This window comes from Merops nubicus, unplaced genomic scaffold (genome assembly GCF_000691845.1).
Source record: "Merops nubicus isolate BGI_N331 unplaced genomic scaffold, ASM69184v1 scaffold8655, whole genome shotgun sequence".
In the NCBI taxonomy this organism is placed as follows: domain Eukaryota; kingdom Metazoa; phylum Chordata; class Aves; order Coraciiformes; family Meropidae; genus Merops; species Merops nubicus.
Genome location: NW_008610285.1, coordinates 35,688 through 52,711, shown reverse-complemented (window position 1 = coordinate 52,711; position 17,024 = coordinate 35,688). Strand labels below are relative to the sequence as shown.

Below are 17,024 nucleotides of genomic sequence, written 5' to 3'. Positions count from 1 at the left end.
TTTAGAGATGATGTTAAAAGTTCCAAATAGTTATACCCATAACCAGCGTCTTTTCTTTGATTTTTTTCAGAAATTGATGGTCTCAAAGTACAGGAAATTTCTGTGATCAGCATTTGGGAGATAAGGAAGTCTTTCACTGCAGATAGTATATTGCATTGGATACAGTCTGCCAGGAGTCAAATACTTGTGACAAAATGAAAGAAGATAGATATTAAAATCTCATATGGACTGACAGTCATTTCAGCTAAATGATTTGAATTAATGCGATATAGAATGAGATACAGGCTCAGGCTCATAAGGGGAGTGAAAGGAAAACTTTTCTTAAAAATACATATCGACTATTTTTTTCACTTCAGGTTACAGAGCCATATCCAGGATGCCTCAGAGCAGTCAAAAGGATTAGGTTTTTAATCAGTTAATTATTTTGATAGTTCTTACTGTCTCTACCTACTGTAATCACTTTTCTGATGTCTAACCAATTTAAAAGCAGCATCAGAGACAGCACGCATAAGTGGAATGGACAAGTCTCTTCCTGAGACTGAAGAAATATCACATCTCACTGCAGCTTACCTTCACATTTGAGTCCCTGCCGCACCAGCCCCCATAGCATTTCTCCACAATGGTCACAAAAGGCTGGAGCTCGATAGGAATGAACAAAAAGAGCATGGGGCCGGATCTGAAAATCTTCAAATGTAGCAGAAGCTGCAACAACAAGACCATTCAAAAAATTAATAAAATTAGTAACATAACTAATAGGCTTCACGTATGTTGTACTTCACCACAGAAGAAAGCAAAACTCTTTTTGGTCATTATGATGATGAACTTTGCATTTTGTGACAGTCATTGTACTATATTTGAAGATAAAAAGATTGACAATATACCTTCATACTACAATTGCCACTGGAAAAAGAATAAAGGTGCTTTTACAAGCTTGCAGCAATAACTTCTTTGAGACCATTTTTCTAATGAAACATGGGAGGATAATAGCATATCAAACATTTATCAGAAATTGCTAGAGTTAAATCAAATGTTGGAAATTTTTCAAAATACAGACTTGACTCACCACACCTGAATGTATACATACATAACATAAACTGAACACATCCAGTAAAGAACCACAATTTTTTTTTTAGACAAGTAAAAGAAAATGTATCAAAACCAGGCCATTTCAGCTGACCATTTGGCATATCTGATTCAGCAGCATATACTGGTATCAGTGAACTGATTGCTCAAGTTGAAAACATACATTAGAATTTAAAAAGATAACTTGTAATTTTATACTCAATCATCAGGAAAGACAAAACCTTGCAAGGCAGTCTGGAAGACTGCTGTACATTTCCTGAAGTACCGATCCTTTCAAAATTATGTAAGCCTGCAACTAGTGTAACAGTTGCTAAAATTATAGGGACTAGTTAAAGGCACTAGTATAAACTATTAAAATAAACAATGACAGTGTTTTAAGAACTATTTTAGTATACAATAGCAGCCACTACCACAATACTTTGAAGAATATACTTAATGAAATATTTTATTTTTCTTATTAAATATCTAAACTTGTCACCCAGTCTAACAAAAAATAGTAGGTCAAATGAAGTTAAACATTAACCACATTTGCAAACATTCGATTTCATTCACACCGCCACTTAAACTGATGATTTAAGTGTATGCTTACTCTTCACAGATATATAAGTATGAATGAACCAGGTATGTAGCCACTTAATAAAAATGCTTTGTCTTTCAACAGACATACATTCCTGATTTGCAATTGAGAGGGGGACAGGGGGAAACACATTTTTTTTGGCATGGTTCAGTTAAAACGAATACCTAAAAGATCAAAATGCCATTAGCTCCTGACTTGTTCCTTGTGTATTAATGCAAAGGGGACAAAAAAATCTGCATACCAATCAAAAAAAGGTTTTTAACTAATGAGAGTACTAATAAAGCCATGGGCTCAATTCATTATGTGCACAAAACTGCTACTCTTAGGAAAAAAAGTTTCCAAAACATGTCCACAGAAAAATATACTTTTAATCCCAACCAGTCTAGGGATCTTTTCACAGAGGTATTTGAAATACCATCACAAAAGTAGGATCTAGTAACTCGAGTGATATCAAATCATCTTTTAAAAAAGTTTTATTAAAACAATTCAAATTACCTAACAGTTTGTTTAATTCAGAGTTTCATTTTCGTTTCCTAGAATTATTCTGTTCCTATTTTTCATAATAAGCCATGTTAAAAAACTCAATTAATAAAATTTTGACTTCATAAAGCAGTCTGATGTGTTAGAGCATCCCAAATATGAAATAAAATAGTTTTATATTTATTTAACAATGTTATGCCAGCCTCAAGGCCTTCCAAACATATGTTCAAGTGTGTTATTTTGCTACTTTTTTCCAGACTACAGCAGTCAAGTTCACTGTTAAGGCAATGTTCACTCTGTAATGGCAATGTTCTCTTACACCACAAAATACAACTCATCAGAACACATTTTCAAAGTTGAACAGAATTCTTGTGATTTTACTTTGTCTAGAACTTAAAGTCAATGCTCTTTCCATGCATATAGCCAAATGTTTTCTGCAATTCTGACCAAATGAAATAACATCTTGGAAGGACCAAGCCCTCAAACTTTAAAATGTATTTTGATGTTATTTAAAATATAACAATACATATTTATTCTTACCTTGTATAAACAGAACAAAATACAGACATAGTAACTTCCCTATTTAATTTCATACAGAAGATATATTATAGGAACTAGGACATCATCTCATCAGTTTGTGGAGTTTGAGAATTAATGAATTAATTAATTTTTTCCTGGGCCTCTATGTCATGAGCATGCAGCCACCAGGAGGAAGAGGTGCTATAGTCAGCACACAGGCATGACCACATATGGATACCAACTGAGCTGTGATAGGCCAGCAACTGGATGAGATCAAATTATAGATGGAAATCATACCGAACCTAAGGAAAATTTGGAGTGGAGAAGAAAAAAAAATAACAACACTTTCAGGGGTTCACAGACATGCTGTCAACCCTCTGCATAGAAAATACATGCTACCACCTGCACTGGTCAGCTCTCAAGTTAGCAGGTTGGATTCTGCACTGTTGTCTCATATGGAAACAGCTTATAGAAAGCTGCCCCACTGTGGTCCTGTTGCAGGTTGGAGCAGTTAGGCACCCCCTAACTGTATAACATCCCAGTACTTTGGGAAGGTGCCAGCCTAAGAATACAGCCCCATCAGAGAAGAGCCAAGCTTGCCTGACAAGATTAATGGCCACAGTGGAAAAGTACTAGCCCTAGTACTGACCCAAGTAAATGATCTTGTGATCCTATAAATGCTGATCCTAGAAGTGAGGCCCAGCTGGAACACTCTGGGATCTCAGTGGGCTGAGCCTTGATATTTCCCAGTGAGCTGGGATGCCTCTCAGGCCAGACTCTGATCAACCATTGGTAAGGTGATGAAGGGAAAGACTGTCTACTTGTCATAAGTTGACAAAGGGAATCACTGGCCGCCTGCAAAGATCCATGACAGGGATGATCATCCGCTTGTAATAAGGCAATCACGGGAAACATGCATATTTGCGATCTCTATGATCTTTTTGTGAAAATCCTAGAGGTCCAGTGGCCCAAATTTACCATAATCTACAGAAAGCCAACATCTTAATTGTAGCTTAACCTCTATACCTGTGTATCTATGCTCTCTTTCTGTGTGTGTCTGTGTCTGTGTGTGTGATTTGCTTCTGTTTAGTGAGGTTTTTTTAATTTTATGTGAATCATTGTATTCACTATAATGGATTACTGATTTGGATAAGCACTGCTATTTTATAAGTTACTGTATCATTGCTAACATACTTGAATTGCTGCTATCACTTACCTCAAGTTACATAAGAAACACATTATTGCACTAAGTACCACACTAAAGTCCCAATGCCCAAATTTTCTTAGGCATAAAGTGTTGAGCAGATTTGGGACTAGGGCTAGATCTAACCTTACTCTCTGAAGAAGTCTGGAGAGCAAGGGGACCTACACTGAACATGACCCAATAGGAAAGCATTCTTTCTCTCTTATATGTCATAAACCATTGGCCAGGTCTGAGACTAGCAGTGGATGTAACCTCCCTCTCTGAAGGAGTTCAGAGGGCAAAGAGATCCATTCTGAACCCTGTGGCCAAACAGGAGGATTTCCTTTACCTCTAATAACCCAAATCTCCCCAATATTCTTAGTCATAAACCATTGATTTGGTCTAAGATTGGATCTAGCTGCACCTAGGCTCCTCTCCGAGGAGTTTAGAGCAAGGGGAACCATTCCAAAACCCTGGTATCTCAATGGGAGGGCCACCCTTACACCTTCCATCCCAGATCCCTGTGAAAATCACCCTAGCCCCACTCCAAGTCACTTTCACAATGTGAAACATAAATATGTATACACACACACACTCGCTCATATATTGTAATCAAATTGTTTTCAATCAATTTGCTTCAGTAAGTAATGCAGCAACCTTGTCATCAAACTGAATCTCAATTAATCTTTGATTTTTACTAAAATTTATCAAATTTATTAAGCTTTGTCAAATCATTAATCTATCTCAATAAATTCTATTCTTGGCTTCATTTGAGTGACATGTATTCCACCCATTCTGTGGCAAGCAGAGTCCTAAATGAGGAGTTCCTACCTGGAAGGCTATGTATCTGGGAGCTTTCTCAAGGACTAAAACTGGTACACCACGTCCTATCAGTTTCAACAAGGACTGCAATGTACACTTCTTTGCTATTCTCTCTCTAGTTTAAATTTTCACATGACAAATATAAAACCAAACAGCCTACGTGAGATACTCTGTGAGCATGCATTTCTCCCCAAGGGAGAACACAAGGAATGCTCTACTGTAAGACCCTCAGATATGATAGCCATGAATTTTGATAACATATATATGAATTTTAGAAGTGCAAACTTTTTTAGTAAACCACAGACTTTCCTGAGGTTGTTTCTAAAAGCATACTAATACTAATCAAAGCACTACTAAAACAAGAGTGGTCTGCAATAGTGTCTCAATCTCATCAAGCATTACAGTATGTAGTTTATGCCTATTTCTTTCAATATCTAACTACAGTTAAACATGTATTTTAATTCTGAGTAAATGACATTTGCTAAATTGGAAGACTGGTGAGGAGTTTTTATGGATTTACTGGGTGGTTTTTCAAATAATATGAACGGCATGGTAAAAACAAAATTAAGCTTAGAAAAAGCAGCAACTTCAATTTAGCTTAATAATTGAAAATATTTTTAATCCATTATCTAATTTATCTTTATATTAAAATTACTAGGTTTTGTGCAAAAATATCTCTGTAGAAGCAAACTGAAATTAAAGCCTCCCACAAGCAGGGGTGCCTTAAGGATTTGATCATTTGGCTCACCTCCTGTGTCCTGAATTCAGTTCCATGTAAAGCTGTTAAGTGGATGGAAAGTATTTTCTTGTTGAGTGTCATTCTCTCGCTTCCATTTCTGTTGTACTGGTCTCTTCCCTGTCCCCCTCCACGCCTTCACAAATGGTGAAGAAATACTTTATATCCTTTCCATTAAAGCTGTAACTGAACCTTCTGGCCTCACTACAAATGAATTAATGGGTTACCATGGCTCATGTTTTTGTAGTAAAAAGTGTTTCTATTCCCAAGGGAAAAAACATAATTTAGAAATTATTTTATCATATCTTTTGTTTAGTTCACATTACCAATAAATACATTATTTAGCAATAATAATGTTAATGTAATTTTAGGGAGGCAGAATACAAACGTTCAGTACTTTGGGAGGTTTCTTTACTTGAAGTTGTTGTACCAGTTATTATAGACACACATGTAATATTACACATTTAGTTGTTTGTTTGTTTGCTTCATTTAAATGTCCTTCACTTTAACTGGCCTTAAAATTTCTTGTACAGTACATGTTGGAAAAAAGAGGTTATCAATTTTCAAACAAAATGCCTTTCAATGGAAGCTTAAATTTTGCCTGTTTAATTGATTACTGAGTTAACATTGTGATTTTTTTCCTTGATAGAAGAATAAACTTTCTGTGCTGAATTACACCTAATTTTAAATAGCTCTGTAGCAGATTAGGCTGCTGTTTTCATGGTAAATTCACCCTCCTGTACCTGCCATATCTGCTACTACACTAAGTATGTCCTGGAGTTAAAAGTCAGTAGGGATGAGTTAACTGGCACAACTGTTCACCTATCATGAACTGTGAAAACACCTGAATGGTATTTCTGTGACTGGAAGGGAACAGGAGCTAGTAATGGAGAGTCCTGAAAGTTATGCTTAGAAGCTCCAAAAACCAAATACAAAGCACAGAAAGCCAGGAAACCATTTCAGGGAAGAGTGAAGACCCTACTTTTGCTCTGTGTTTTGGGGCTGGGATTCAAGTGTGTGCGGACCAGCATTCCAACAAATCACGACTAGAAGACTTATTCCACAGCTCAAGGATACTCATTTTATATGTATGTGATAAATATTAAACAATGAAAGGCAGGGAGGAAAAATGCATTTTTATTTTATGAAAGCTTTAAATTTGGCAAGTACTGCAGAATACAGCAGCAAGAGGACTACTAAGCATCATCCTTTCTCCTGCTTTTGAAATTGCTTTGGCAAAGTTCCACTCTATTGAAAGTGATGGAAGTGGTTTGGGTTTTAATATTTGAGGTAAAAACAGTGTTTTTCTAGGCTTCAGATTTACATATTCTAATCAGGCTCTGCAGACAGCATTCTGTTTTCTTGTCTGCTGAAATGATGTTATTTCAGAGCACTATTCACTGAAACTAGCATGTCATTAGTGCTTGATGTCGAAGAACTATGTTAACCAGCAACTTACACAGATCTTTAATCTGTATAAACATGGATAATTTATATTTTTTGTTCTGCCACCTGTGTGGCATAGTTGACTTTCTATGGTTAAACCTAGTACAGCTTAAATTTTCAGAGCATGCAATTCCAGCAGCAGTCATATATGAGTTAGGCTCTTCTTTTAAACGTCTTCCATCATCTTGTAATTTGTTACTTTTCAAAATTACATGTCTAGAAATGCTGTCATATAGCCACTAATAATCAAAGTTTTAACTTTCAGAATACTCCTGTTATTGACTGAAAAAATAAAAGCCGTGCTGAAGAGAAAGATACGTAGGTTTGTTTGTTTGTTTGTTTTTCAAACTAAATGGAGACCTTTCTTATTAGCCAAAAACTTTCTGTAATACCAGTCTATTCTTTTGCTTTGCCAGATGACGGCTGCCATGAAGGTAACTTTCTATCTGTACGTAAAATTGTGCAGTGAAAAACCAGAGAGGTTCTAAATATGCCTACAATCATATCCTGAAAAACTTACTACTCTGCAGAAAGGTTTGCAATATTATATCCTTAATGTGATACTGTTACACTGTTAATGCTCAGACTAACTTGTCATCATCTATTTAAGCATTTCTAGTATCACCAAAACACAGACATTGAAACTACAACAGTTTTGACAAGACTGTTTCATCAAATCTATTAATGACTTGGCTGTTAATGGCCAGTAGTCCTTGTTCTGGGCTCAGGAGCATACCTATCAGTCAGCACAGCTGGAAATGAGAACAAGAAGCCATTGCAACTCACCGAGGCAAGGTCCTGCCTTCAGAAAGAGGCAAATGATTTACTAGTCATTTTGAGTTCCAAGTCCAAAAGGGCTTTGAACTATTAGCAGAGGTGAGATCCTGATATTATGAGCAACAGAGCTTCACCTAATGGGATCTGTCATCTAGCACCCATGCCTCTCATGGCATAAGAAACCATCAACCAGTTACCATCAGCAGTATCTTGCCGCTATAAAAAAAGTAGTTGTTTTCCTGTTACCCTCTCCCATTTGGAATGCTCTAAGAATAATGTATCCCATTGAATTTCAACAGGCACTCGTAACCAAGTCCTTTCCTACAACAGCTGCTGGCATGAACACTTAAGAAATAAATATAACATTATACACTATTTTACTTCAAGCACTAATGAAACCACAACCATGAAGGACTTCATATGCAACTTCACTGGGCTGAGAAAGAAAAGCATTTTAATATTTTTGCTATTCCACCCTGGCAATCAGACAGTCTGAGTTTTCAGAGTGCCATCAAAGTCAGCAGAGCCAGGGCAGTTCATACAAGCCAAAGACTTCATCTCTGATCTCCATCTTGAAATCTCATTTAAAAATTAAACTAAGATTATTTGGACCCTAATACCTAATAGAAATTATAACTTCTTAAAATCTGGACATATAAAGATTTATAATCACTCCGTTTCCTTATCTGTTATGCTCTGAAATAAGGCAACTTGGATATTGAATATTTGTATCTAATGTGCTTTCTAGATATATACGTGAGTACTTCAGCACTCTAAATTTTAGGTGCTGGAAAATCTTTCTAATCCACTGAGTCTCATTTTGTTTTCTTTACCTATTATTACTTTATCCCAATGTTGAAGGTGAAAAATAACTTAAAACGCTAACACTTGGCAGGTAATTGGTTGTAGAAAGCACTGATGGAGAGGGAGGTAAACTTTCAGAACTGAGTTTTGAACTCTCAAGCAGAAGCCTGCTACTTTCTAACTGCAGCAGGTAAAGGCTTGTTTCAATTTTTGATAATATAAGAAAAAGAAAAAGTGACTAAGAAAAAGTGGCATGCCCACAAGCCTCCGGTTATAGAGACAGGAAGCTGAACCAACTACAAGGCTGATCACATGTTGTGTTTCTGCCCTTGGACTGTTTAGATTGGAAATGCCTTGAGCTTGGGGGTTTAGAAAGAAGATGAGGTGGAAAAGAAAGTTTCTTTCAGAAGAGGTTAAGGAAATAGTTTGTTATTTGGTGAATAAATGCTAACGGCTAAAAGTATATATGAAGAGTAAATGTTGACAGCTAGAAGTATGATGGAATTAAAAATACAATCTTATGCTGAACTCACTAAGGAACTTCTGTGTACATTAAACTATTTTTAACACTTTTTAACACGAACTATCAACAGAGGTTTAGATATCTCTTAAAAATACCCTAAACTTCATACAGATATTTCACCATATACAGAATATACACAGGTGGGTTGTTTTTTTTTGTTTTTTTTTTTTTGCATGGTATCATTGGATGTCCATGGGCCATGATGGGATGCACCCAGAAGTGCTGAGGGATCTCACTCTCAACCACCTTTGAACATCATGATGACTGTAGAAGTGTCCAAGAACTGAAGGAAAGCAAATGTCACTTCTCCAAGAAGGGCAAGAGGGAGGACCTGGGAACTACAGATCAGTCAGCCTCAACCTGAGCCCCCAGGAAGGAGATGAAACAACTAATCCTGGAAATACATGACTACTTCTGGAATACACTTTAGTGTCTGCCTGACTAATAACGCTTTCTTCAGGTCTCAGAAGTTTGACACTGGACCATCAGAGACAGGAACAGAACCATATAATGGTTGCATTTTTTCATCCCCACTTTAATCTTTCTAGGAGTAGACTAGAAAAGGGAGAAGGGAACCTAACAATGCTAAAAAAATGGACAGTTTGCACATTAAATGCCTAAGCTGACATAACCTAGAAGAAATAAATGGATTACTGCTCTGAAGTGCGGTTAAATATTTTTAATGGGTTAAACCAATGCAAGAATGACTCAAGGAAGTATTTCCAGTGCCTGGACAGATAGATCTGAAGGTCAAAAAGATAAACAAAATATTTAGAGAATATAACATTGCTGCACTGAAGATAACAAAAGTATTCTGACTTAATAGGTTTACTCAGGATTTCACCCATGTGCATAAATAAATGGGATTGAAATCAACATTGGGAAATGGTGATACTAATAATCCTTACTTGACATTTTGTGTTCAGTTCCTGTAAGACTGACTCAAAAAAAAAGTATGGAAAGAGAGAATTGACATATAAGAAAAAACACTGGAGGCGTGGAAGAGAGTTCCATATAAGGAGTGACTAAAAGACTGGAATTGTTTCATTTGGAGAGGAAATGAGTAAGAGTTTACCGGATTCAAGAAGAGGAGGAAGCCAAAAAACTAAACCAGGAAGCAAACATAACCCCTGTAGTATAACCTTTTGCAGCAACAAACTAGAGTGATAGGAGCCTCCATGTCCCAAGAAGCAGGCAAGCTCTCCAGACTTCTTTTTGACAAGTTACACCTGAACTAGCTTAACAGAAACAGTGTTGAGGTATCTATAAAGAGCCAGGGTGAGTCAGATTTCAGTCAGAACAGCAATGTCTCCAGGCTCGAGTATCTACCACCCAGATATAAAAAATAGCAGATGGCAACCTGTGGCAGTTGCCGAGTCTCCTCCTCCCCAGTTTCTGTTTCAAGTTGTTCTATTCCCCAAGGAAAGGAGGTTTGCTTGTTTGTGCTCAGAACTGCCTTAGCTACAAACCTCAAGCACTTCCTGAAAGAAGATATGTATCTTACCACAAAGGGCTAAAAACATCATGTATTGGAAATAACCATGAGACTGTGTATTCCTATCTACTCTTTCAAAATATCCAAGTCAGAAGTCAGTCAATGAAAGTGAACTCGATGAGTTTAATAGTGATATTGAAAGATCTATTTTTTACATAAGCCATATTTAATTTGAAATCTATTGCAACGAGTTATTGAGAGTATGAATTCAGAGACCGAAAAAGTAGAGAGATGCTGCAAACAGATTTTTTTTCCTGACACATATCCAAGCAATGTAGAATACACTGCTAACAGGTTAACAACAGAGCTTGTCTGATGGACAAATTGTTCCAAGTGGGCTAACTTCTATATTTTTCTATATTTTTCAATATGCTCCTCTCTGAATCATTTACAGCTACTCTCCATTCAAGACTCACTACTATCAAATAACAAATACAAATGTTTGGTCAAGCATATATTGGTCAAAGAAGCTGTCAAACAAATGTATCAGCTAAAAACCTGTATGACAACTCAAAGATTTTTCTGCTTAGCTCAGACAAGGTTGTTCCCCATTACATGTTGTAGCTAGTGCAAATGAAGCAGGAGAGGTAGTTACTTGATCAAAGGGAATAGAATCTGCTAAGTAACAGAGAAATCTTCATGTTTTGGCAGTTTTATGATTAGAATCTGTGTTAGTAGCAGCAATAACTGAAAGAATATAAAGAACTGAGGAAAGGAGAAATGAAATTTAATTGAAGTTTTCTTACATACTCAAAAAAGACTGTTTAAAACTTTTATAGGTGAACAATTTCTTTTTCTAATATACAACTTCAAATGAGCCTATAGCAGTGGACTCCAAAGTGGTATGCACAGACTCCTGGGTGTGCACAAGACAATCCATTAGGGTGAAGGAAGAAAATATAAGAACTGCAGCAAAACATGTAAGTTATATAAGTTATAAATAAATAAATAAATAAATATTGGGGATCTATGCTAAGAAATTTTGTGACGAGGTGCACAACTAAAAAAAAAAAATAGAGACCATTGCTCTATAGAAATTTGCCACTCTACCTTTAAGAAAAGCTCAAGTGCAATTAAATAATTTATAGCCATGTCCAAGTTTCACACTCCACAGAGTAAAGGAAGACTAAGTAGATTCAAAAACAGTAAACAGAATAGATTCATCCTTTGATGGAAATGTTTTGAATTAATAAAATGCACTTTTGTTTTCTCTACCAATCAATGCTTTTAATTATAAGCATTTCATATTGATTCAGAATGCTAATTAGACAATACCATCACATTAAATGTCCAAATGAGCATAGAAATATCCATTAAAATATCAGACAATGCACCACAGACTCCAAGTTTCATTCACCACTAACGTAGCTTGAAAAATGTTTCTTTTCAGTGAAATCTTGTGATAAGAATACAAAAGTGTACGAATGACTAGGTGAGACCAAAATCTACTAAGCCTGGAATCTTGCCTTTTAAAGCGGAGTTCCCAAAGCAGCACCAGCATCTAGTGGTATGCCCCCAGACGTTCACCTCAGATGCCCGTGCTTTGTAGCAGAAGCACTCTCTGAAGCAGAAAGGAGGTCACAAAAACAGATGACACAAGGGCAGTGACATTACAAGGGTTTTATGGTTTGTAACTATTCCTTTCCTAAGAATACCAAGATTTGTATTTGCTTTTCTTGTCTGGTACTGCTCTCAGTTTTTGGTAGTATCAGCTAGCTACAAGCCTCTTGTTACACACATAAAAATTAAGAAATTGCCCTCATGTTTCATACTGATCTATACCGAATTTCATCTGCAGCAACACTGACACTTTACTAGTCATGCTTTCCAGATCATGTATGAATGTGTTTAACAGGACAGACTTAAGAACCTCTGCTAGTGACCTGCTTCCACAGTGAAAACAATGTATTTCTACCCTTTTGTCATTAACTGTTATTTATCCATTTGAGCATCTACTCTCTCATGAAAGCATAGTTTCTTCGAAAACCATTCTCATGAAAGCATTCATTCCTTGGAAAAGAAAGTGTTTGTATGACTTCTGGAAAACCAAGTATCCATTCTCAACTGGATTGGGATTGAAGGAAGAATGGATAGAGTCCTCCTTAGTCATTGGATATTAAAGAAGAGAGCTTGACCCCTGTAATCCCTCAGCTTTGTACTGCATATGATGCATACAGGATGGAATCCCTTGTTAGTCAGTGAAGGTTCACCTACCCTGTCCAGTCCGCCTTGCAGGTACAGCCTTTTAATTTCTGCACCCCAGAGCAAGATTTAGCAGTGACCTTGATCTGCATATCAATCCTTGGTGGCTACTATGGACATAAACCGTTATCACTGCTAGAAGCAGACACTGCCTGCAAAAATATGCCGTTAATTTCAGAAAATGCAGTTAGAAGAAATTGAGCTGAAAAGTAAAATCACTGCATGGAATTGATTCTGTTCTAACTCAAACCAGGATGCAGATGAAATATATTCCACTAATTCACACAACATGCTAACATTTCATTATCTGCCTTCCAGCAGTGGGCAAAAATGTCTTATATCCTGATGAACTTTGCCCCAGTAAAAACTGATTGAATTTTTATACGCAAACTCATTAAAACTTTAAATATAAAATTGTTTCATGCTCTGTATAACATGAAAAGATTTGGCAAATTTACACAGCAGTTTTTAATAGACCTTCATGAACAAGGTCTAGTATAGAACTTAAACTATTCTGGCAAGAACACAAGTCTGAAGGCATCTAAAGCAATAGTTTCCTTGAAGTCCTTGAAAAACAGAACTCAAGAAGAGAGTAAAGAAGTACAGAGCCACAGCAACTCTCATTGGTCAGCTTGTCCTATAGAGTCTGTGCTTCAATTTAAGGAAAAAACAGCAAATACAGTTCATCAAAAAAGGTCATAAGCAGACAAAGGGATGATGGTTGCACCTACAGACAGCTTGAAGTAATATCTTCAATGCTTCTTTAATTTTAGAAAGATGTTAACTCATATACAATCCAGAACTCATGTAATAACTTAATGTAAAAACTTCTTAACTTTTTAACTTTTCCAGAAAGAAATGGTATGGAGGACTGTACCTCTTAATCATTAATATCTCTTTATTGACATTAAGAAATGCCAGTTGAAAGAAATAATTTTTAAAGGTAGTCAAAAGAATACCAAACAGCTTCAAAAACTAGGAGTTCAGTTTAAAGAAGCTAGTTTAACAGAGTAAGCATATTCCGTTGTGTTCAAATCTACTGTGAATTTTGCATTCTGTTATTTTGGTGATTCGCACTTGCACTCTTTATTTCATGAGTGGAACATGAAAGTTACCTTCTCATAGGTTCAGTTGAAGCTTGTAGCAAATGTTACTTCATCAAATCAAGACTGAAGAACACTTTTCAACTTAAGCTCATCTTACATCAATTTAGTTCCTTTTCCTGACTGTATTTTAGAAAGAGAGACTTACGAAGATGTAACTTTTGGTTTCTCTTCCTTTCAGTGTTTATGAATAACTGACTACTCACAGCCATTTTTGATTATAACTTTGACTGCAACTTCTGTACCTCGTTTCCTGACCTGGTCTGCCTATTAATTTTTGAGTGTTTTAATCAAAAGGAACCCTTTCTACAAATATAACTTGATAAAATCCTTTCTTTAGACATCTGGATCCTTTTTCAGTCTGAAATGCAATTTAACTAAGTCAATGTCAGATTCAATGAACACATTAGTAGATCGTTCCATTACACTAGTAAATTACTTTTCTCTTTTGTGCACCAGCAAACTAGATAAGCTTTTCTAACATTTTAAAGAAGAAATTAAATAGAAAATGCACAGTTAAGAAAACAGCAACATGGCAAGCAATATGTTACTGACAGATTGGTATTAGTGACACTGTTCAGTGAATGCCCAGAGGTGCAGCCTAATAAACTGAATTCAACATACAAATTTGTGGGTTTCATACTCAGAATCCCATGTTCTCAGCTCAAAGTGTTAAAACATATAATATTTTAAAAATACATAAAACAAAAGGAAGAAAACAATATAAGAGGTAAAAATAAAACTGTATGTATGAGGACTACTAATGTTCATAATGAAAGTTCCCTTTTCCTCTTTTAATGTGCACCTGACTGAATCTGTAACTCAGCATACCCTTTTGCTTCTACTCTCATAATAATGCCTGACCTTTCACTTCCAAAATGCCAGAATCTATATGGGCACTGAATGATAGTTCATCTGGCTGATTGTAATAGCCTCTGCTTATGTCCTCTGGACCAGTCAGCAGACAGACAAACAACATTTGTTCAGCAAGCTATGCAATTCTTACATTCCATTACAATGCAACTGCATAATGTACCAATGCAAAATGTAAATGATAAAGTTAATTATGAATATGAAAGCACCGCAGGTGCTGCGTTCTAAACAGATTAAATTTCTCGTGTTTCACCAGAAACCTCTAGCTCTGCCACAAACTGTTTCAGTTATATTGTATGACAAACACAGGTACAATTTTCTTCCCTAAAATGGACTGGAGCACTTCAGCTACCATGAGCAACCCTGCTCAACTATGAATTTTCCTAGATAAATTTTCATGTTTCAAGAACCTGTAATACGAGCTCTAAACCCAAATATTATTATATTTATTTTTCTCTAAAATGCCAAGAACATAAGTACAATAAGGAAAAGAACTAATGATGGGTCATCAAGCCTTTATAAAAGACCTTGGTAATCAAGTAAACTGCAATGAAAATTAGAAAATGCACAGTATTAGAACATTAACTGATTGTATAATCCAATAGCACTAGAGCTGACAGTTTAGCTTTCTCTATCCTGACCATGTATTGACGTGTACAACAAAAAATGAGTGCAATGCATCAGTACAGCCTTTGACATCTGATATCAGTGCTTCAGAGGATGTTCACCCACAGTGCAGAGTTTTCAGCAGCAAAGCTGTGGCAGTAACACTACGTTCTACTGCCTCTTTCACACATACAATTAAAAAATAATTGCCATAATATACCTTGAATTTACAGAACTTTAGAACGTATATTCTGCGTAGATATTTCTAATGGAGACTAGAAATAAAACGTCAATGAGTTCAGCATAAGCAACTGAACATATATTGCATTTCTTTTGTCCTTCCCACTGTTCAAGTGCTCAGTATCATCCACTGTAGTGCTCAAGGCCAATCTCTCATGTTTACAGAGGATTTTTTTCCTCCTTCAAAGGAATTTTTCAAGGCATATCCAAATTAACAAGTATCATGAAAAAAATTATGATGGCCCTATATTTAGGTACACTTTTTTTTTTAATTAAAAAGGAGAGCTAACCCATCATCAGCTAACTTGTGATGCAGTATTGCCAAAATCTATAATAACTCAAAACTATGAATGAATATATTTCAATAAAAACCTGTCTGCATTAATGTGAATACTTCCCTGAACGTTACAGACCGCCTATATAGTTCTTTTTCTTCTCCAGTGTTGCAGAACTGGGAATAGGTTCCTCCCCTCCATGACACAGGAACTTTAACATTGTGGAAATTAAATGCTGCATTTAAATTAATTTATTAAATACTACTTAATGAAATGCTGCTTTAAGCAGCCCAGCAGCAGCAGACGGAAGAGAGAGAGCAGAAGGGGTGATGGCAGGGCTTGCCTCTCCCGACCCTCCAGCTTTACTGGCTATGCCAGCTGTGGGATGGAACACCCCACTGGTGAATCTTGGGGTCACTTATCCTGCCCACTCCTCCCCACAGGTGCAGGGTACTCTCTGCCCCCCTCTGTGTGGGATCCAAGCTTAGCAGTGGCCTTGGTCTGCACACCAACCCCTGGCAGTAACTCTAAACATGGAGTGTTATCACTGCTAAAGCCAGACAGTTTGTGAAAACGCTGCTAACTTCAGACAGAGCAGTTAATTAGAAGAGCTTTAGCTAAAAAGTTAAAATCATTGAGCCGAACCCGCTCTATTTTACCCCAAACCAGGACAACATTAAATTATTTCTTTAAAGTAAGATATATACTAACAATATATATAGAATGTATATACATTACTGTATTCTTATACTATGAAATGTATTTAATTTTCTTGTAATAACTTAAGATACCTGACTGAAGGCCTTCATTTGTGATAGTGTAATCATCAGTCAGGCCACGACACATTACAAGTTTCATTTGCTGTTCTCTGCATTTAGAGATAAAGGAAGTCTCCTGAGTACAGTGTTGTCCAGTGAAAAACACTGAACTGTTAGCAGATGAGTCTAACTAAATCCAGCAACTCCTGCAATGTTAAAAGTTCACATGCAATTGGGAGAGGAAAGCATTTCCAATTCTGTAATATTGGAACCCTACTGTGTGGCTATCTTCTGCTTACTCTTCCTGTAGTGTTTAGGAGCAGGTATTACAGCACGTCAATATAGAAAACATGTCTTAGCGATTAGTCTTCACAGGAAACTCCTGCAGTAGGACAGGACAAAGACTGAAAGCAGACACAAGTTGATGAAAGCCAGGATCCCAGCTTCAGGAAATCACACTGAGGAATCTGGTATGACAATACAACTGAAAAGCTGTAAACAATGGAGTCACCCTTTTTGGGG

At 36.4% G+C, this 17,024-nt stretch overlaps 1 protein-coding gene across 1 annotated transcript in view; it reads right to left on the bottom strand.

Moving 5' to 3' along the window:
* Positions 1-17,024, bottom strand: part of LOC103773495 (serine/threonine-protein kinase D1-like) — a 63,335-nt gene that overhangs the window by 43,119 nt on the left and 3,192 nt on the right. Inside the window, 1 exon segment of the mRNA XM_008940865.1 lies at positions 571-702. Within this exon segment, the coding sequence (XP_008939113.1) occupies positions 571-702 (132 nt within the window).